This window comes from Dromaius novaehollandiae, chromosome 1 (assembly GCF_036370855.1).
Source record: "Dromaius novaehollandiae isolate bDroNov1 chromosome 1, bDroNov1.hap1, whole genome shotgun sequence".
Taxonomy (NCBI): Eukaryota; Metazoa; Chordata; class Aves; order Casuariiformes; family Dromaiidae; genus Dromaius; species Dromaius novaehollandiae.
Window position 1 is genome coordinate 86344073 of NC_088098.1, and position 22963 is coordinate 86367035.

At 41.7% G+C, this 22963-nt stretch overlaps 1 protein-coding gene across 3 annotated transcripts in view; it reads right to left on the reverse strand.

The window, feature by feature from the left end:
• The window catches only part of LOC112993889 (alpha-2-macroglobulin-like), a 40474-nt gene that overhangs the window by 11215 nt on the left and 6296 nt on the right, over window positions 1–22963 (reverse strand). For all 3 annotated transcript variants that reach the window (XM_064518576.1, XM_064518581.1, XM_064518583.1), the window contains exons 3-23: window positions 22678–22834; window positions 22062–22114; window positions 21287–21307; window positions 18129–18297; window positions 16070–16154; window positions 15209–15332; window positions 14412–14526; window positions 14164–14273; window positions 13134–13295; window positions 12616–12843; window positions 10858–10921; window positions 9418–9560; window positions 8900–9049; window positions 8507–8677; window positions 7685–7784; window positions 6013–6139; window positions 5499–5727; window positions 4272–4398; window positions 3564–3685; window positions 758–809; window positions 46–129 (exon numbers count right to left, since the gene is read on the reverse strand). In XM_064518576.1, coding sequence (XP_064374646.1) covers window positions 46–129; window positions 758–809; window positions 3564–3685; window positions 4272–4398; window positions 5499–5727; window positions 6013–6139; window positions 7685–7784; window positions 8507–8677; window positions 8900–9049; window positions 9418–9560; window positions 10858–10921; window positions 12616–12843; window positions 13134–13295; window positions 14164–14273; window positions 14412–14526; window positions 15209–15332; window positions 16070–16154; window positions 18129–18297; window positions 21287–21307; window positions 22062–22114; window positions 22678–22834 — 2593 coding nt within the window. The remainder of the gene's footprint in view (window positions 1–45; window positions 130–757; window positions 810–3563; window positions 3686–4271; window positions 4399–5498; window positions 5728–6012; window positions 6140–7684; window positions 7785–8506; window positions 8678–8899; window positions 9050–9417; window positions 9561–10857; window positions 10922–12615; window positions 12844–13133; window positions 13296–14163; window positions 14274–14411; window positions 14527–15208; window positions 15333–16069; window positions 16155–18128; window positions 18298–21286; window positions 21308–22061; window positions 22115–22677; window positions 22835–22963) is intronic.

The following is a 22963-nucleotide window of genomic DNA, read 5'->3' on the forward strand; positions in this document are numbered from 1 at the left end:
TTAGCACAGCATATGACACTTTGAGATGCAGACTGTTTCACTTACCCAGCACTGAGAAATATGCTCTGGCTGAGCCATCCACCACATTCTCTGGGAGAACCAGGGCAACTAGCTCTGACGTTGACTTTTCTGGGAAGAAGAAACAGATCAATTTGGTTACAGTTCCTGATAGGTCTGCATGCATGGGTACCAGCTCAGAAGCCATGACATCCCCTCCACACAGGCCCCTTGCCTTCAGCAAATGCACTCATCTTTATTTTTGTTGCAAAATACTCCCATCCTGCACATTCTGCATTGGGTGTGCAATGCCCTCATGTACAGACTGCCACAGACTTCTATGTGGCACTGTTGTTTAGCCATGATTGACAAATACATTTTCCAGAATATCTTTCTGTCCCCTTTTGCTTTGGTGGGAACACCTGGCAGACAATAGAGTCCAGGTTGCGATTTTACTCCCATAGGATGAAAGAACTTAGAGATAACCCTGTAAAATCTCAGATATTATCTCCCCACAGGGTCCAGACCGGCTTCACTTCCTAAAAGCCATGCTTCTGCCTCTGTCATTGCAGGGAAAACTACACACAATCACATCTCCTTTGAGAAGAATTAGTTTCAGTTTCAGCTGGACATACCTCTACTTTGTTCAGTTTTATCACATCCCTACCCTTTTCCTCTGAGACGACTTCCTCTCAATCCTTGTCTTTTTTCTCTGTCTTTCCCTTGACAAAGAGAGTCCCAGGAAAGAAGATGCTCTTACCAGATGCACAAAGCACGGAATTGTAGGTAGTTTCCATCTCAGTCCCTTCTGGCTTTGGGGAAAAGGGAATAAAAAAGTGAAAAATAAGAAACAGAAAGAAAAAAGAAAGATTTGTACAAAAGTGATGAGGAAAAATAGCAGGAGAATGAAGATGGGGAAGCAGGCATGTAAAAAAGCAGGGAAAAAATATCAAGAAGGAAGATAAGAAAATGAAATACTTATAAACTGTCCTGTGATAACTTCATCATACTGAAAACTGTTTAGAAATTGCTTACAAAATCATTTCCTCCATGCAACAAGGGAAGAGTATTACAGGATTATAGCTAATTATGGCTAATTACAAACATGCAATTTAATATGTGTTCTTTCCTTTCTTATCACCCAGAGAGACCTTGTAGCTTCACAGGTTATGATGTTCATAGCATACAAGGTAACATTACAGATGACAGTGCTAATAGACCCACAGGGCTCTATCTTCCAAAGTGTTATTTGCCTTGGTGAGGTCTAGCAGAACATTTTAGACTGTGATTACATCTGAGTGTCAGTGATACTGATATGTGTGCAAGAGTTTTGCTGGGTGATGACTAAAGCACTTCAGTGCTCCCACAAACAACATACTAAAGCACTCAAAATGTAAATACATGGCACAGTCAGCTGGTGATTTATGGCTATATTTAAAGAAGGTAACTTGTATCCCTCTGTTTCAAAAGCATCTGGCCCAATTTTTGAAGTCAGAAAAGACGCCCTATGATCTGTAGATCTGGTCCAAAACATTCTGCATAAAACTCAGGAATCAAATCTTTACCAGAAAGCATTTTTATTGGAAGTTATTTCAGTGAGATCCCTTCATCCATTCTTTTAAACTCCAAATAGGAGAGTTCTCCCACTTCATTATTGATTTCCACCTTTTGCCAGCTAAAACTTTTTTCCAACATGAAAAATGATATTACCTTCACTTTCTCAAACAGTTAAAACACATTCTCTCATTCTTCAATATGAAAATACAGAGAAAGATTAAAAGTGTGGGAAAAATCTAAAGTTAAAAAAAAGAAAAAAGAACTCTGAACATTAAGGATAAACTAAGATCTAAATGCTTTTATTTGTAAAGACTTCTGCTTGTTTGTTTCAGTATGTCACTTTGCAATGTAACTAAACAAGAAATCCACTGATTTTGAACATTTCAACAGGAAATTAAAATCTATGAAATCATAACTATTTGAAAGATTTTCCTTTCCAGCTGAGAAATTCTTGAGTGAAAAAAAAATCCTGTTTCTCAACTAGCTCTCATTAAGGGTCAGTTTCCCCAGGGTCAAGAAGGTACCTCAGGGACTCTAGCACAATCCCTTTTCACTCCCCAGAATGCACTGCCTGCTGCAGGGGATACTGTCATCCCTGTGTCTGGGACTATGCAGCTCCACCCCCAAGCAAATTACACTGCATCCACCCTTGCTAATTAACTGTTAAGCCTTATAAGCTAATTCCTGATTCTCTCCAGTCAGAGCTAGTTATACATTAACTACTTCATTACAATAACAGGATAAGACTAGTAAAACCTCTTGTACACTTTGATAAAATTGCTTTAATGCCCATTCTGTTATTTGCACTCCTTCACCATCTGGGAGAAAACACTCTGATTCAGACTCGGTTATCTTCAAGGAACAAAGTAAATACTCTTTTTCCTAAAGGCATGTATGAATTCGGGAAAATTTCCTGAAATGTTCGACAGTTCTTCATGCCCCAGTATATGGAATGCACTACACAATCAAGTTCATTTGTAAATAAGCTAAATTGTTATTATTATTATTATTATTAATAAATAATATAATAATAATAATAATAATAATAATATAATAAGTAATATAATAATAATAATAAATAATAATATAATAATAAAGAGGTCTAATAGATAGGATTGTTGTACCGTTCTTACATTCAGGTTAATAAAACATTTTATGAAGTGCTATATTACATGAATCCTAGCTCTACCTTACTGAAAATTGGGATGTCTGTAATACAAGGAGGCATTTCAATGTCATCTATTACTCCTGATTTAACTTTACTAAATACAAGATTATTTCTTCCCTGTCACGCATAGGAGTGACAATGTTATAACATCTGATAGTGTATAGATCTCACTACACAACAAGCAAATACTATTTTTCTTGCCACTATTGTCACAAGGAGTCTTATACAATGGATTAATTTTAAGACTATTATTTATCATGGAAAAAGCTGTGATTTTATCATTGCAAAACACTGCTTGAGAAAAAGCTGTAGAAAAGAATGAAAAAAAGGACTTAGTTCCTATTGTTTTGGATATTTTTAAAAGTATAATAAAAACAATTACAAACAATGATGGTAGTTTTGCTTGGAAATATTTGTAGATTGTGGTGACTGTTCCACATTCCAGAATATTGGCCATGTGCTGAAGGAGACACATAAGGTTTCTGGGAAGGCTTCCATTTACAATCTATTCCTCTGATTTATTACAGGCAAAACCAAGGAGTTCTCATTGTTGTCTCAGATGATGTGTCTAGGACAGAGCTATCATTATTGTTTATTATTTCAATCCCAGTATTCAATACAATACCCTGCTTTTACAATAAGATGGTAACATTATGAGTTATGGGCTCTATTGGCAGGTGTGAGATATATCAATAATTGTTTTACGCATGTGTGAAGAATAAAAGTCACAAAGTCCATTAGGGCTGCTACCATTGATAAAAGAGAAGATCAGCAACAGTGGCTATGGAGCATGAAATTATCACTACTCTTCTATGCAACCAAAACTCATTAGCCCACATACCTCCACTAGCAGCTGCCTGATCACTGTGTCCTTCCGTCCTTTCTCAGGTGTCTCCACTACTGTTTTCCCACAGAGCTGCTTGTCCTGCAGAGCCTCAGTGCTCACCGAGAACTCCACCTGTCCTGGAAGAAAGAGAGGTCAGCCACTTACGTCAGGCAGCTCAAGGGAAATATGGGTTTCTGTTTGTTGTAGGCCCTCTCTGATGTGTTACAGAGAATCTTTTGAGGACAGCTAAACTCAAGGCAGTATTTTATCTTGATCCAGCGGCCTCCTCCTTTGCGATGGCCACACATGCTGGGGTTAGCCAGGCAGCAGGAAGAGCTGTGGAGGGGCAAGTCTTCTAACTCAAACACTCTTATTCTGGGAGGCTTCAGAGAAAGCAATTTTTGATTCAAATATTTCAGACCCAGCCACACTGAGGTACTTCTCAGGTCAACAATAGGAATGTCTGAGCACTTTGCATGCCCCAGGAAATTTGTGATTTTTATTGAAGCGTTGAGAAAACCACAGCCCATAGCCCTTCAATAGTTTGTCTACACCCTGGTAACTGCATCCTAATGGAGTGTCTCAGCCCCAGTGGACTCCCCACTTCTAGCATGGATGAGTTCCTTCCAGATAGGTTTGGAGTCACCTACTTTCTCACACCAAGCATCTGATGTCATCCACAGATACCTGATCTCAGGATTTTCTTGTTGTCCAGCCTCTTACCTAGAGATTTTGGTGTTACTGCCCAAGCCACAGTTTTCCTTTCATTTATGCAGATGCAATAAGATTCTTCTTCCTTCTCCACTGGAGTAGCCAGGAAATGAGTAGATTTAGCTAGAGACACGCTGACCTGCCAGTTGTACAGGAAATTGTCATGGAGGTAGAATTGAAGTGAGGTTGGGGTTACTGGAGACAGAGGAGTATGTAGGAATGGATAGTGGAGCTGGTTATATTGTGGGACAGAGAGCCTTTACAGACATGGCAGAGTAAGAGCTGGATGATAAAGCAGAAAAAGACTGCGGTGTGAATGATTACAAGAGATTAGGAAGGGAAATGTAGAGAACAGGACATGTGTTCTTGGAAAAAGAATTCATTTTGGGGAAATGAGAGTATAGATAATCTGTGTGAATAAAGGCAAAGCAATAACTACAAAATTATCACCTTCACATAAATTAAAGACCCTCCTCATAATTAATTAGTGGAAGAGGTAAAACTTTGCCAAAGAGTTCCTGGTAAGGAAACAAGGGAGGGTGGAACAAAGAACCTAAAGTAGCAGACAAAGCAGGAAAGACAGCAAAATATATGAGACTGCATTGGAATGACTGGATCAGTGCCCCTTCATGTTTCTGCTTCATTCCTTTTGGAATGAAAGTCTGTGTTTGTAAAACTACAAGCAAAGACGATTCAGATTGTATTGGAATCTCCTCCCAGGTTCTTTCTGGTCTTTCAGCTGATGAAAGAACGCAGAGGAGAACAGGGAAGCTATAGAGCTCTGCTTAGTGCCTTAGGGATGGATGCAATAAATCACAGGAAGTCTGTATATCCTGGTGTGATACTTTGTGAGATGTTTTTGTGAGGTGAAGCTAATGACTGAACAAGTGTATCCACTTTTGTGACCCTGGAATTTGCATGTGGGTATGCAATAACACTGTGGATAACCCAAGTTCTGTGTTTCTACAGGTTTATGACATAAATCTAAGAGGTCAAAGGCCAGGGACCTTCAGCAGCAAAGCTTTAGGTTCTGGATCCACCTTTCAAAACTTTGTCAGAAAAACATATTTCTCCCCCCCCACACTCCCTGATGAAATTCACAGAGAATTCCTCCTCTCATACATCTCTCTGAAATTATAGTTAGAGATCAGTCAACTGGTTTGGAAAACTATGCCATAACTGGCCCACTGAATTCTTCCCTAAGCTGTCAGTCTGAGCAAAGTTGTAGATGTCTCTTACCCTGATGCAGGCTGCCAGGTAGTTGAAAACAGTGGCTTTCAGCACGAAGACTTCACCACGCACCACAGAGTAGGGCAGGGTGAGCTCTACGAAGAAGGGCTGGAAGGCTCTGAGGGACATGGTCGGGGACAGGCCAAAGCCAGCATCTGCTGAGGTGCAGAATGCATTGGCTTTCCATTCGGTGATGGTGTCAGGGATGGTTACATCTAGTTCAGCATTTCCTTCTGAGCTGGTGAGGGACAGAAAGCAAGATTTTGATCATATTTTGGTGATCATCTATATTTTTCTCAGCCTACTGAAAAATGCTTACTGACAGCAAGTTCCTGAGCAGCTGGAATATGGGCATTGTCTTTTGCCTATCTTTCCAAAGCATCCTCTGCTTAGTGACCTTAAACAATCCCTCTGTCTATTAGAAATACCCCTCTCATGGAAGTGCAGGCACTTTCATTGAAGCTTAAAAATCTCCTGAGGTTTTATCCAACTGACCACACTCTCCATTCCCATAAACACTTACTTCACTGAAACTACCTCCCAGATCCATGTTTCAGGGAAATACTTCCGGACGGTCTCCACAGGTTCACCAATATCAATCTGTTTCATCATTGTATAGTCTGAATCTTCAACCAGTCCCAATGCACTGACTAACAAATTTATTTAAAGGAAGAAAGAAAGAAAAATAAATGTCAAACTTTATTTTATAGCAGGAGGACACATTTCTTCCAGTTAGTGGCCATTCTGAGCTAAGATTTTAAAGTTGAAAGAACAGCTTTCAAACCTTGGCCATGGCCAGACTTGCAGATTCAAACTTTGAACTGTGTCCATCTGTAATTAATCACAGCATTCCCTGTACTACAGTCTTAGCCTCACATTAACTGCTTTCTTTAGAAGCCACTGAAACATATGTATCGCTCTCTTGTGACCTGAATATTTTACTGTTCCTAATGCTGCTGCTCTTCTAACAGATGCTGGGTAGGGTTGATAATTCTTCCCCCACCAAAAAACCTATGAATGCGAAAACAGCCAGTTATGTTGACTCTACTGAGGGAGAGTCAACCTTTCTACTGCAATATAGAAGTCAAATGTGGAGTTCACTGCTTCCAGATACTACAGTTTTATATAGTTTATTAAATTCAGTTTAACAATTGATTGTGTTTATCTATGACCAGAAGCAGCAGCCACTTATCTGTCACCCCTTCTGTCTAAGATTATTCTGAGTCGAACAAGTGTCCTTATATTTCTGGACATTAGCAAATGTCACAAAATAGGGAGACCCCTTCTTACAATATCGCATACTGTTGTGCCTTATGGAAGGCTTTCAATCAGCCTTAGAAAGCTTTCCATGTCCTCAAAAGCAGCCAGCTGTCTCAGATCATGCTCTGAGGAAGGAAACTGCATTTCAAAGCCAAAGATCCAATCTGTTATGACTAGAAGACAGGCTATTACCAGGCCAAAAGCTATTGCTTTTTAATAGGACCTGGGATACTGCACAAGAAAAGTCAGTGATAGGAAGTGATGCAACTGAGAGTGTTATATAGGCTTTTTAATCTCAGAGCTCATCAGAAAAATAAATAATGACATTATTCTGTTTTCACAGTCACTGAAGCTGCAAAGAAGTGAAGTGATATACCTTGACTCCTGTAGTCACATGAGTGGGAGAGCTTGGAACAGAATCCAAATTTCTCAGCTCTCAGTGGTAAAGCATCTACCCACAGAATTGTGTCACCCGCTCATTTATCTTGGCACACTCTTGCCTTAGTTGTTCCTCTAGTTACTGCTGTAAGGTGAGCACCTAGAGGCAGAGATTGTCCTTTTCTAGGGTTCTGCAGCTGGACTCAGATTTGATGGAACAAAGCTGTTTTATGCTGGCACAGTCTGTCCAGTGTAGGTGGACTGCATTAGGGCCTACATGATCCCTATTGTATGGCCTGGCACGGGAATCACTGAGCATATGCAGTTCTAGCCAGGCACATCTGCCTCGCTGGAGATAAGCAGGCAAATGTGTATGAGTTTCATATTTCAGCATGGAGTCCAGAAGGGAGCAATTCTGAATTAAACCAGCATATCTGAGAACAGAATCTGGTCTGGCTCATGTAATTAATATTCAAATAAACAAAGGACAGGAAAGACACAGGAAGGGTAAATTTTAGGCAGTTGTGTGGGAGGCAAAATGAAGCAGGCCTTCTTACTAGAACCACTGTAACTCCTTTCCATCATGTGTCCTGTGTAACGCTGGCAGATTTGAGGCTTATGGATCTTGCTGCTAGTGAAGACTTTTAAGCCCAATTCCTATTAAAAGAAAGGAAAAGAACAAAAAATATGCAAACACACTCGAAAGCAAACAATGTTTAACATGTCAAGAAGTAGATGTACATACATCTAGAATCAATCAGAACCACAAAGTCTTCCATATAAATGCCAAATAAGGTGGTTCAACACAGTTCTTGAAACTTGCTCATGTTGTTATACTAATTCTAAGGCTAAATCCTGGTATGATCAGGTAGAAAGCTAAGGCCACAGGTCTACCTTGAGAACACCTGTTTGGGTGAAAATGACACATGTGCAAAGCACTGGTCTGAGAATACCCAAAAGATCTCATGCAGGATTCTCTAGATGTGTACAGGAGTGTTCGTGGGTTATCACAAGAACTGATACTTTTTTAAAGTTTATCTACACCACAGAGAGAGAGAGAACATGCATGATCAAGGAAGGGTCTCTAATATTATGACACCAGGGATCAATTCCCAGGACTGTTTCCTTACTTGAGCCTTTAGAGGTTTCTCCACTAGCAGTGGGGAGACCTTTCAAAGGTTTAATGTCTGAAAGAAGCATTCAGGCACCAATGATGAGCCCATAGATGCAGGGTCTGGGCCTGGTTATCAACTTTCATACACAGGTTAGCAAACTCATAGTAAAGTTCACTGGAAAAGACATTCAGGACAGGGGAGAAAAGGAGAGGATACTATGTTCCAAAAAGGAATAGCAAAGAAAAATGTAGGGCTAGTGCTCACTTTGAGAATGTCATAGGCATCTCCTTCACCATCAGGAGAAATGGGTGTGTAGAGGAATCCATTTAATAATATATTGTCAAGTGACACACAAGGGTTTGCACTGTCTTCTTCCAGATAGTAGTCCTTGAACCTATAGCCCCGGATTTCCTTCAGCTGGAGCAGATCATACACCTGGGGAGATGCAAACACCCAAGGAAAAGTGTGGCAGGGTCAGCACTCACAGAGACACAGGCACTACCTAACACCCCCTTGATAAAAGTGAGCTTCTAAAAAATAAGTGGAGTGAGAACAGACTCAAGCTTTAATAACATATGTCCTCATGTCCGTTCTGGTGTTTATAGGTACCTGATTGGTTCTTGTACTTGCTCATTACCAGAAATAGCCAAGACTTACGGAGCTGGCAGAGACCTCATCTTCTGGCTTCACAAGGAGAACACTTTTGTCCACAGCACGGAGGGCACACAGGGACCTTGGTGAGGTATGCAGTTGCAAGCGCATGTTGGACGAGGGGAGACCCTCCTGAGATGCAAAATGCAAGCTGACCTGCAACCCCAAAAGGGATTTAAAGGAGCAACTTCTCCAGACATTGTTACATGCTATTATACTGAGGCATCTAGCCTTGTGAACTGAGCTCTGCTAGTGCAGCTCCTGCCCTGCAGCTTTTCTGATATATTCAACTTTGATCAATGTAATCCATATTGACCAGCAATTCTTTTCCTTATTCTGTCTTGCTCCAGCTTTTATAGTTACAGCCATAATTTATTCTGGAGATTCAGTCACTAATCCACAGTCAACATCTGATCAAACCACTTCATGAACCCACTGTGAAGTCTGCCTCCATTCTGAAACTGATGATTGAGTTACTGCCTAAGAGACAAACTTGGGCTGCATAATCAATGACTTATACTCACTTTATTGGGGAGGCAATTTTCAACCTGGAAATCTGCTGAACTGGTGATGACTTCCCCACTGGGTAAAGTGGTGTACGTGAGCATCCGTGCCAGAGGAGCAATTGCTGCCTCCACAGGAAAGGTCAACAGAAATGTCCCATAAGCTAACAGAGAGAAGAAAAGCTAAGCTGCATGTAAGAAATTCCAGTTCATGTATTTGCTCTCCCCAGAAGCCGGGTTCACTTTTGCTGAAAATTTTCAGTTAGCACAGGCAGGAATATTGATACATAACTGAAGTCTATGCTTCTTACTGAAGACACCCGCATTCAAACACTGATCATACAATAGCCAAGTGAGATGAGTTTGGTAGGCCTCAACATGCCTTCTAGATTCTCTCCAGTTAACATCTGGCATCATTTCCAGCTGTTCCCAACCCCTTCCTTCCTCAAGTTCCAAGACTTTCTGAGCTCTCCCCCCACCCCCACCCCCACCCCAAAAAAAGAGGGAAAAACAGAAAGGGGACTGTAGTAATGGCTGGAAGCAGTGAAGGTTGCAGACTGGCTGGAAGAATAACTTACCAAAGTTACTTCCAAGCTAGTATTTAGCTGGAATACCAATACTAATATTCCAGCCACACTGGGAAATGCCCTTCTGTTGAGTGACTTTTCCTAGCTGGGCCTCAGTTCCATGTCACATCTGGATGAAGGTGATATAACATCTCTTGACATGAGCCAGGGTGTTAGTTTAGTACTGAATCAGGAAGCAGAACTTTCTATGAACCCCCCAAAATCACTTTGTGCAGCATCCAAGACCTTTTCCTTTCATGCACTATTCACACCTGCTGCAGTATAACTCCTTCTTGTAAACTTCCAAAATGGTCTCCCTCATCTCATTGTCCAAAGACTTTCAAAGACGAATCTTATCCAGCCAGTCTCAGTGACTGAAATGTGTAAATTCCTGAACATTTATACGAATGAAATTAAAAGTATAGGTTAGAATATATCTATATATGTATATGTGTATATATATATATATATATACATGCATGTTTGCATGTTTATAAGGGAGTGACAATACTAAAAGAAATGAAGAAGAGTGAGACAGAGAAAGAAAATGAGATACACTCTTCTTTCTGCTCACTGTACGTGTAGGTGTCACAACATAGGTACCCATGATCAGAATAGTGTACAATGGTCAGCAGAAAGCATTTGGTTTGAGAAAAAAAACGATCAAAGTGTTCTTCATACTTTCTGTTGAGTTTTCTAAAAACATTCTGGTCAAAAACATAGCAACAGAAAAAATTCTGAGAACACACAACTAACCCAAACTACTTCATTTAAAATTATTTAAATTTCAAAATGCCTTTCTACTTTGCCAAATGTTTGAATTGAAGTAATTTCACTACATCCCCTAGTCCCCAAATTTTCATCAGAGATGCTAAAAATGCATAGTTCTGCTCACCCTTTCCAGGATTCACAGTCAGATCATGGGTGTCTGCTAACATAATGCCTCCCTTGGCCATTACCTGTATGACAGAGAAAACTTCCTGTGACTGCTGCTATAGGTGATGAGGGGAAGAGGAATGAACGTTCATTGTGTTCATCTGTAGAGTGTGAGCATGAATAGCACTGCTGACTGTGAGGAAAACCAGAGAGATACTAAGGAAGAGTCTGACTGGCCTTTATTGGGTCTTTAAAGCCAGAAATGTTCACTTCTAGGAGGACCAGTATTTCCTCACTGGTCAGATCTTGCTTCCCTTTTGTATACATTGCATGTATACAACAGGTTAAAATACATTTTGCCTCTGAGTACACAAAAGTTTGGTGGGTCATATACACTTTTCTAACATTTTGGAACACACTAATCAAAGATTCTCCTTGCTGCACTCTCACTTGCACTGTGAAACAGTGTGGAGGAAAATTAAATCAGGATTAGCTTCAGAACGCACATAAAGTTAGAATAAAAGATCACAGGCTATAAATGAAAAGATCTTGGACAAGGTACCTGAAATCAGGCAGGAAAAAATGGCCTGAAAACTAGCTGTAATGTCCTTATTTCTGGAAATAGTTTCCTTTTTCCCAAACTAAAAAGACCTTTTATACAACTACTGTCCATGCAGGATATGTAGTCAATAGCATCATTTTTAGTTTCAAGGAGTGGCATACATACCTATAAAAATATAAGTTCCCTCACCGTTTGTTCACCTGCTGTATGTATATATTTAAGATCAGCTTTTCCCAGCTATGGTGATAAGCAGGAATCTTGTGCTTTAATTTATTGTTAGCGGTCTTGAAAATAAGCATGTGGACATCTCTGCCACAAGTTTCTTTCTTGTAATCTCACTCTAACACCCCCAAGTGTTCTGTACATGACTCCATCAGAACAGAAGAAATACCTGTTCCACTGATTTCTTCTAGCTGTGCAAAGCTACTCTATGTCTCGTCTCTTCTGCTAGTATAATTAAACTGGATAAACAAGAAAACAAATTTAGAGGGAAAGAAGTTCTATTTGAATACTCATCTGTTTCTTCCTGTTTTCCCAAGTGAGAGTGACAGATCATTGTTCAGTCACAGCTGAATTAGTCTCTCTACTTGACACCCCCAAAATGAATCAATTCATGGCTTTCAAGGCCAGCAGGTCATAGTCTGTTCCAGTTGCATTTGCTCTGGAACACCAAACTTTCCATCATTGTTCATTATGCAATCTAACCTCCAAGCTTATTGGGCTTTGCTGCTGCTGTGGTTGGAGGTGTTGCTTTCATTTCAGTGGTCAGGTAACCGTCAAAGGACAAAACTGAGCAGGAGAAAGGGTCCCACCTCATTTTTCATTTTTTTGTAGGATGCTGGTTTCTGCACTGTGACCATATATGAACCAGAATTTTGAATGGGGGAAATTGGGAGTGTAGTATTAAGAAATTAGAGTTTTGTATGACTGCATCCAAGACAATGCTATACCACCATTTTGTCCCCCTTCTGCTCTTGATAAAACATGGACACCCTACCCACACCTGCACCTGGGAGACAACATGGGAAACATAGGAAATATTATGGGAATGTCCTTATTTCCTGCTGCTATGGGCTACATTTTCAGCTTCAACTTCCCTCTCCCATTGCTGGCTAAAGACTGACACTATATAATGGCTGTTGATCATGGAAGGTCACTATACTGCATCAGTGTTCTCTGTGGCCACAGATCAAAGTAACCACAAATACTTCTTACCAAATAGTAAATGACGACTTTCTTCTGCTCTCCTATGGCCTCTGGTGTGAAGATATAGTGCACCCGGATCTCTGTGGTGCAGCCACAGCTTAATGTCTCAGGCTTGGGCTCAATTTTGAGGAAGCTCTTACTGGGGGAGTAAAATCGACTTAATCTCTGCACTGCATGCTCGTATGAAGGCGTGACCCAGTTGCTGTCATAACAGTTTAGTTCAGGTTTATGATCAGCCTGATAAAGAAGAACAAAAACTTTACAGCTGACCAAAAACAGGTAACAAGTCACATGAATGTCCATAGGAAAACACCAGGTATGTTCTGTATTTCCCATTCTTAGGTGAAGATAAATAGAGGGTTGTAGGAGAACATGCACAGGAGACAGACAGACGAGAGATTCCCCACCAAGAAACTTTCTTCATCTCCTGATTGGCCGAAAGACTGATAATCTGTGGACAGATACCTCTTCTGCTTATCAGTAAGATAGGTTTACTCCAGTCCCTCTGCCCTGTCTCTGCCACTCACTTGTATTTCCAAGGAGACTTCTGTGAAGGTGGTAGTGTCTATGGAAAACCAAGATTGTCCCTGCTCATCTGTAGTGTAATTGCCTTTGTATCTGTCTCCATCCACAGAAATTATGATGGTTTCATTGGCGATTGGAGCATCAGTCCCATCTACCAGCTTCACCTAATAGAGCAAAACCAAACTTTAGGTTTTAGACTACAAATAGAAACTAATTCCCAAGTCCTAAAGACTTTTACCCCTTTTCCTCCTTGCCAGGCAGGATGTTTCCTAAGGAGAAGAGCAAAAGACAGGGACACAGGAATGCGTGGGGTGAGTCCTGAGTTGCCTGAGGCAGGAGATCATCCTCAGCAATATAATCCGTTCATCCCATAGAAATTACTTGTCAGGATCCTGAGCTGGTCAGTAGGTCTTAATTTCCCAAAAAGCTTCACCTGAGACACCACCATTTATCATCTGTCCATTGGTTTAGGAACTCCATCTGAGCTCAGGAACTCCACCTGATTGCCTCAATCCTTGCCTAAGCTATGTTTTAGGTAGATGTATGTCTAGCCCTTTCTCCTGCTATTCCTGCCTTGTTGATTGGACTTTCTGGATTGAGCTCAGCCCCGACTAATCAACTCACATTGTCTGGTGATCACTGAACTGTTGGTGGAACCTGTTTCTGTCACCACCCTTGCTCTGCTCAGCCTTCTTGTATACTGTGGGACTACACCCTCATTGGTGAGGTCAATACTCCTACCTGTGCTGTGGTCACCCTTAGCTCTTGGCTCATATTCCTTTGTAGAGCAGCCCAATCTTACATTATTCTCATGTGTCAGAACAATGGGCCTTTTATTCTGTACCAAGCTGTTTATTGGGAGCTGCAGGGACATCTGTTAGAATGCTCTGACTCATGGCGATTAGTTTGCCTGTGCAGAGGCAAAAGAAAGTGGACCATGTCATCTGCACACACTGTCATTACATCTGATGGGATTGTGTACATGTGAGTTTGCTTTGCCATTCATGGTGAAAGGTCTCAAAAGTTCCCTACCTTCCCAAAGAGTGGGATCCCTGGTCTGTAATAAGAGCCCAACAGCTCAAAGCTGACTTTACTCATGATGGATGTGATTTCACAGGAGCCTGTTCCGGTCATCTCTATTCCTGAGACAGAGCACAGCAAAGAGAGATTATTAATGAGTTGCAGCATTTCTGGATATGCCACTCCACCTTCCTCATCTTTGCCAGGCCCTTCTGTTACTGTGGCCTGCCATCTCTTTGTCATTCCCATGCAATACGTACCTGTGCCATCCTCTATGATCTTGCCTTGCACCTCAATGCTCATCTCGTATCCTCTGTGCTGGAGTTGAAATATCTTGGTCCTTACTACATCAGAGACACACCCATGAGCATCTGCCTAAGAAGGGGATTGGGGAGAAACCCAAAATTCAGTGAACAAGTTTCATGCCTTGTGGAACAGGAATAGATACTGCAATACCCAACGTGCCCAACTTCTGTTCACTATAATCCCAGCTTTATGTTTCAGGGCTGTCTCCAAGACCAAAACTTGTTTGCAATTTTGTTCCTAGTGTTTCATTCACATATTTTCTATGTTCTGTGTGGCATTTCTAGCTCAATTCTCCAAGGTTTTCTTGTTAACAATTCCAATAGTTTTCTTGTTAACTCCCCTCTGTCTTACTTCTGTTTCTGCTGCTTCTATTGTCTCTTCCTTATCACTCTTTCTTCTTACAAATTCTATATTGATTCCTTGCTTTCTACTCATCTTCTTTGCTCTTTGCTCCCTGTCAGTCTCTCCCAGTTACAAAAACCTTTCAAGATTCCTTTCTCATTTTGGGTTTCAATGCTGGGGACCCCACAGCTGCTAACTGCAGATTTGTCATTAATTTTAATTGGATCAGGATTTCAGCTGAGGGGGTTTCTTCATCATTTCTATTTCCAGGCCAATGACTCAGGGCCTAACAATGTCTTCCTCTGAGCACATCTGCTTTTCCATGGACAGAGTCATATCGTTGATGTCCTACTATCTCCCAACACAGGTACAGATTTGCCCACCCCTAGATTTTAATCTTGGGACTCACTTGCTTAGTGAATTCCTCACATACTGCTTCTGCTTCTTTCCCATAACAGTTTGAACTAGAATGGGAAAATTTCCGGCACACTTGGACATTCACCAAACCAGGAACAGGTTTCCCATATGTGTATCTATAATCACAGAACATTAAAGAATATACTAAGTGATGAGACAAGCAGACAGAGTCACACTCAGACACAACAGACAGTTTCTTCTGTTAATCTCCCTGAGGACCACTGTGGATAGTTCCCTAATATTTTTTCTCTAAAGCCCAGCTAATCTTATATTTTAATGATTCTAGCGATTACTTTTCATCATTTCCCTGGTTAGACCCTTATATTATCCACGAGAATCTGTTCTAGGTGGCAGTTGTCTTCAGGAATGCAGAAAGAGATTATCTGTAGAAAATTATTTTCATCCTGGAGTGAGTAGCTTTGTACCAGGTATCCATTCACAAACTGCAGTGCGTTCAGTGAAGAGGTAGAAGGGTGACTAGGGGCTCAGAAGGAGTGAAATTAAGAATAAGAGTACAGGGTTTGTACCTCCCAGTACATCTCCAAGTACTGAAGGAGCCAGGAATAGTACAGAAGCTCTAGCTGAAGAAATGTAAAAACAGAAAGGAGAAAATGTAGAGTAAATTGGGAGGAGAAATCTCCTGATTGGTTTGTCATCACCTTTTAAACAGTGTGGAGAAGCCCCTTCATTTTCTCTGTTCAAGCTGTAGGCTCAGAATAAATAGAGTGGAAAAAGTCTATACCAGATGTCTTGGGAAAGCATGAAGAGCCTACCCCAGATCTTCTTTCTGTCCTCAGAAGAAAGGAAGAATGAAGAATGAGAGAGGGAGGTGTACTCCAGTTTTGTGACTCACAGACCACAGACAGACACTGGAAACTCCTTGTCCTCAATAGTGATCAGCTTGGGCAGCTTCACCAACACCTCATACTTGGGCAGCACTAGATGGGAGAGAGAAGGATTGATATGAGGAGAGTGAAGGAAAACTCTACTACACAGCTATCTCCTTGCTGGGTGGGAGACACAACAGCTACCTTCTGCTGCCCTGAGACACAGAGCCAGAATCAGCCTAATATGAACCCTCACCTTTCCACAGTCTTCAGGACAGCTCTGCTATTCCTCCCCTACCTTTTTTTTGCCAGCCTTCACCATCATTTAGGTTTGAAGGAAGTTAAGGAAAGCTGTAGCCCCTACCTTCTCTGATTTTCAGCACATGCTCCTGTGATTCTTCTGGTGCCAGACAGCTTTGTAGACCCCTTACCTCTGCCCACACAGAGGATCATGCCATTCTTGTGTGTTGTGCTCCGTATTTTATAATACATAATTTGCAATTAGGACTTGGAGCAGCACATTCACCACCTGTGTCATTTACCACATTGAAAGAGCTTGAATAATTGGCCTCCTCTGGCTGTTTCTTATTGTTCTGGAGATTCAAAGTTGCTGTTAGGGTCCCTAATATGTGTCATTTCTAAACTGTCCTGCATATCCAGACTCTTCTAGTGAATCTAGCTCTGGAATCTCAGATCTACATTTTCAAGTGAATTAGGCAGCAATAAAGCCTGATAAGGGCTGGCAAGTAAAAAGCATATTGTGCCCCTGAGTGTTAGGTTACACTCTTGTTCCCATATTGCATGCTGGAATCCTAAGCCCCCAACTACTCAACTTGAGGACTGGACTGAAACATGTAATGGCTTGCTTCCAGCCTGTGCATCTGACTTTTTTTCCCAATGCAAAGAAGTGAGAGGAGAGAGGGTGCACCCCCAGACCCAGGAACTGGAAAGTACTCCTGGGTTATACTGTTTAAACATAAATTTGCCTCTAAGATGGAAGGCAGAGCTCAGTGTCTCAACCGCAGGGTGCATTTCCTCAAAAGGCTTTGCCTAAGCTGTAAGAGAGGTAGCAACAGGCAAGATTCCTGTGGATAAGACTAGAGATCAAACAAAATAAAAGCTAGTTTAGTATGAGGCTATATGACTTGGACTGGGGAGGTCAGATAGATCTTTGTGGAAGGAGGCACAGCTCATCTTTTACCATGGCAGGTTAAAGCCTATAACCGAGTTTACATTCAGACTATTCACTGTGCTCATACTAGCCTCAATGCCTAATTTTCAACCAAATAAGGCAGCTCCAAAAGACTTCAGTTACAATCTTTTTTGGGTATGCACCTCATATATTCCAAAAAGAGCAGGTTCTGAGTAATGCTCTGGATAATTCTGTTTCTATATACTGCTTGGAGGAGCAGTGGGAGAATCACTGCAAAACAGTACAGGACAAGCAGGTTCCTCAAAGGCATGCAGATTAGTCAGAGCACACTTCTGTAAGGACCTGAAAAAATTTGGTGCAGAACTGTGGATTAGAGTGGTTCTCAGGACAACATTTGCTTGTAACATTTCTGGAATGTTCTTCTTTGAACTGAAGTTTTCTATGGCTCACCTCTGACCAAAGATATTTTCTTAACTTTTGTAGAAACAAGGAAGGAAAGGTAAAAGAGAAGGCTACAAGTGGAAAAACAGAACCGATGCAGAAATAAGAAAGGCAAGCCGGGGTCAAGAAAAATCATCATTGCTTCCTCTATCCAGTGTTGCTTGCAACATGCTGCTGGGTTGAAAAGCAGCTGAAACAAAGTTAGCTGAAACTAGCATCACAGGCCACGTGCAGGAAGCCTGTCAGACAAGTCCTGTACTCCCAAGAGTGCTGTGAGCAAATTGAATTTGGGGAGACAGCAGAGGGGCCAGAAAGTGACAAACCACCTTTGGCATTTAGTGCCTTCTAGGTCAGCTCCTCTGGACCCCCATTGCCTATGTGTTCAGAATCCTTCCTTTCCCCATGCTGTCCCCAGGAAATCCCAAATCCTGAGCCCACAGCAAAAGGCATTTCTGTCAGCCCCACTTGCAGCCGCTATGTCCTTTCCTTACCGTATTCCTCCACACCGAAGGAATGTTCTACATGAGACATCAAGCTCTTCTGCACGACTATTTTGTAGGAGCCATGGATGGGGTCAGAGGTGAGGGGGAAGGCAAGCTGTATAAGGCCAGTCTCTAGTTCCACCCCCTGCCATTGGTACACACGGTTCTTCTGAGGATCCTGCAAGTGAGGATAACTCAGGGTCAGAAGACAGGATTTACACTCTCCGGAAGTTTGGTGTGGGAAACTTCCAGGGCCATAGCAGTGGAGTATCCAGCAAATATACAGTAAATACTTGTTTATTCCCTTTTCTACAATTGAGGACAATGTCTTGGCTGGGAAGTGCCTGGCTGTAACTACTCAATAACCTGTGAGGATCTGTAACATCAGGAGCACTTACCTGTAAATTCTGCGTAACTGTCATGCAAGAAAGCGGACAAAATATTAATCACAGAGCTCCTGTGTTGTCTCCCTCTCAGCTCTACATGCATGCTTACCAAGAATGGGGACAGGAAAATGGGAAAGAGAGGCTGACAAGGTAACAAGATAAAAAAAAGTAGCCAGCAGGATTTAGTGGAGCACAGCGAAAAAGAAGGGAAGTTTCAGACAGTCTCCTTCAGTGAGTGTACAGCCTGCTGCAAGGTTTTTTCTGTGCTTGAAATAGCTACCATTTGAGAATCAGTGCACAGCTTGCTGAGGAATGAGACACCTGATTTATCTATGGGACAGAAAAATCTGTGTGTTTAAGAGCCGAAAGCTTGTGGTGGGGAGGGGAAGTGTGAAGAGGAACAGAAGAAAGTATATCCCACATATCTGCATCCAGTAAGAGATGAAATCTCATCCCTACAACAGGTGAGTGTTCATTATGAATTGACTATCGGTAGGCTGAATCAATGGACCAGACTGGGTGTGAGGTGATCAGCTCAACCCCAAATTTCCAAAAAAGGCCACTGAATAAAAGCAGTGGTGCTGTGTAGCTTGATGTACCCTTTCCAGGCCCCTCAACAGGATGGTTAATGTTTACCATCTTTCATTTTCTGTCTGCATTATCCATTGTACCTTGGCTGTCACCAAAAGTCTATTTACTTTAGATAGCTGATAGGTAGTGAGTGACTGCTGATGGGCTGTATTTACTTCACTGTGATTTTATCCCTGTGCTCAGGGAAAGGGTGATGTAAATGACATCCCGGTTGAAGGACATGGTTCTGAGTGCAGAAGAGTAGGCCAGCTGAGAGTACTGTGAAGGCACAATCAGTAAAACATCCCGTGGCTCTGACCAAATCCTCTGTCATCACATTTCAAGCCTGAGGAAAAGCTCAACACTTACTGTGAAGAAATGCACCGGATCTCTTAGAAAAGGAATTCAGAAAATGTTTACAGCTGGGCTTATAATCTTGTTGTCATTTTTTGACGGATTTAAGGGAAGGCCTGGAATTAAGTTTGCTTGGTTTTGCCCAGAAAGGCTTTCTTATTTAAATGGCAGAAACAATAGGTTAGAACAATGGGTTGGAAATAAGTTCATACTAACAGCTGCCTTTGTGATTGACTGTAATCAGTTAGTGAGGCAGCTGTTAAAGGTGCGGACTGATGAACACTTCTTTCCTGGGCACTGCTAATATAAGCTGTCACCTTCCTTCAGTCTTGTCACCCCCTCCTTGGGACCAGTCCAAATTTTGTACAAGTGTGTGGTAAACTGCACTGGGGGATCTGATCTGGCTCAAAAAAGAATACCCTAGAGAAAAAACAAATGGTTGTTTTGCTGCCAGTTGAGCTTCCCAGTCTGTGAGACACTGCCTCATAGACAGCTTTGAAAGCAAAACGAAGGCCAGTGCTGGACTGAGAAAGGACAGAGAGGAAGGGAGGGGTGACGGATGCCAGGGCCTACATAAGCTGGTTTAAACAGCACTGACAAACACTGCACCTCATAGCCTGAGGCTGGAAACTCAGGATATCATTCCTAGTGATTTAAAATCGAAGTCTGTCATGGCATCAACACAGAGAAAGTTATGAAATTACTCAGCTTTCTGGACAAAGGCATGATGAGATATCAGGAGGCCATGGACAGGGTTTCTTTCCTCCTGTTCCCTTTATGGAATTTATGTACTCAGTCAAATGTCATCTCATTGAAAGGGAAGGGACCTCTTCCTGTGGGACTTCAACTCTGTGAGTGAGACCTCAGCAGATGGCATTGCTGAGATGCTTTCCTACACCTGCTATCTCACACCAGATACTCTTACCCTCTTTCCTCCCACTGTTCACAGGCCCTCAGTGGCTCTGCAGCTCTGTTCTGGTAGTTTGCTGAGAGGAAAAAAGAGTGACAGGACACCGAGAGGAGGGTAGAAAAGATGAGTGTAACCCACTCATGGCCCACATTCTGCCTCCCCTACTGTGACAGCACTCTCCCACTGTGAGGAGAGACTGGGCAGAGCAGCAACAGAGACACAGCAACCCTAAGCAGCAAGGAGCACTGCTAGGACTGTACAGACTAATCATGGAAACCAGCTTAAGATTTGTGCATACTAATTTCAGCATTTTTTGTGCTTCTGTCATGGCTTCAGAATATTGCCCATTACTGGGTCCTTCCCATCATAGTTCTCCACTAGAAGATGTCCCAGAGAGTAATTGTAAACTCTGGTTTCTCAGCTGAAAAGGTGCATACTTGAATCATTGACAGAAACACACTTCCTATCAGCTGTTTGTCTGTCACTGAAGTTTAACTGTTAAAACAAACAAACAAGCAAAAAAAGAGGTATTTTCAGGAATATAGAGAATGTCTACTTATATAATTTTATTTCTTTAATTTTGCCAGTTTTTTGAAAGCAGTTCTATGGTTTCGGCCACACTTAGCAGACAGAAAATCTTAGTTCTGCTTGAGAAGAGGAATAAGCCATCCTGATATGATCTTTAGGCATGTGTAAATTTGCTCACAGCAAGGCTCGCACTGGTTAACTATTTTGGCCCTACAGCACACTCCTCACTGAAAGAACCTTTATTGGAACTTATTTTGATGCCCAACCATTCAACCTTCCTTTACACAAAGAAAAAAGGTCATGAGCCCATTTTCCTCACTTGTACCTCATCCTAAAAACACCATTACTGGAGACAAATATTTCTGTGCCTGCACATTCTACTAATAGCTTAAATTATATACATGCAGTTATCCACTCACCTGAACATAGACAAACGGAAACTGTGGGGAGAGAATAGAGGAAAATCAGAGTTAGAAATATAGGTCACACTTGGACTGAAGTAATCTCCACATTTGGACTGAAGGGCAGAAGAACAATATACTGAGAGGTCCTTTGGGTTCTTCCTTCTCTGTATTTGCTCTAGTCTCTCAGTCCTTGATAATTAAGGGAATCTCCACTAATCCTCTATAATATTTTAGAGCCCCATTTTTTTGTCAGACTACAGTATGAATGTGATGGAGTAAGAGTTTTCAAGGAACTTTTCTGCATGAGGAACTGATTGCTAAATAAGCTAAAAGCTGGACTTACACCCTTGACCAGTTCCGTCAAACCAAGCTCCCTTCATGCTCTGTATGTCTGTAAGCATGTGGTTGTATCCACTGCTATAAACACCTGCACATCTATCATGTTCAATGGAAACTTGCCTCATCCATTTTTTTGCTAATGAGATCTCTGCCTGCATGGTTAGCCACATACATTCCTTTGCAAATTTAGTTTTAAACACCTATATCCCTTTAAAAAAAGGGAGCTAGGTTTCTCAGTCAATGGAGACAGATAGAGTGTATCCCAGGAGACAACAGGAGCCATGGGCTGAGTCAAGGATGGTATGAGTGCGAAAGGGTCATTTGCTTTAAAGCGTCTCTTCAGTATTTCTGGATGGGGACAGTAATAGTGTTCAGTTCCTTGGGACTTATGAAGGACTTTAAAACAGCAACATTAAGTCTCCTGGTTAGCAACAAGGAATCACAGCTCTACCTTCTCATTCAGGGGATGGAATTCTTCATCCAGAGAGATGATCCGAAACAGAACTGAGGAGTGTAATGGAAAAAAAGGAAATTCAGTGTTAGGTTCGTAGCCATTATCAGGAAACTTCAGTATTTCAATGATTTATGACCCAATTTCATTCCACTGACCAGAAGGCTGCTATCTGAGATCCCTAAGTTATGGAAGCAATTACTTCAGGCACTCTCTCTGGCTGGTGGAGAGAGGCAGATAACTCTAGGGGGAGAAACAGATCTTGGCTGAACTGAATTGTCTTTTGGGAATGCCTGTCCTGCTCTGTTGTTGATTCAAGTGCAGCTAAAGGAAATTATGCTTTGAAGTCAGCCCTGGTATGTGCCTGTAGTTGTGTTGGATGAGTCTGAGCCTGTGTCTACAGCTGGTTGAGATGTTGTGCCTGGAAGATAGAGAATAGGAGTGATGAATGTACCATTTGCCCTAGATTTCAGTGGGCAGAAAGAAGATTTACTGTGAGTTTTAATTCCTCACAATAAAGAAGTCTGAAAACTTTAATAAAAGCAAGAGGCCTCTTGGGAATCAAACCCAGAAGATTTTCTGCTCTCAGAGTCAGCACCAACCCAATTCCATGTACCTGTCTGTCCAGGCTTGTAAATGGGTTTGTCTGTCTGGACAAAGACCAAACTCTCAGAACTCTTGACCAGCACTGACTTGCGGCTCTTGAACTCCAGTGTTGCCCCTTTCACCAGCACAGTGAGAAGTGCTGCTGATGTACTATTCGATTTCGGAAACTGGGGAAAAAGAAAAGGAAAACTACCTTACTAATTCACACAACTGCAATAAGCCTTTGAAGGGTGGAATATTAGCTAGGTCCCAAAATTCCCTAAAGGGACACCCAAGACTTAATGTGAATTTGGAGG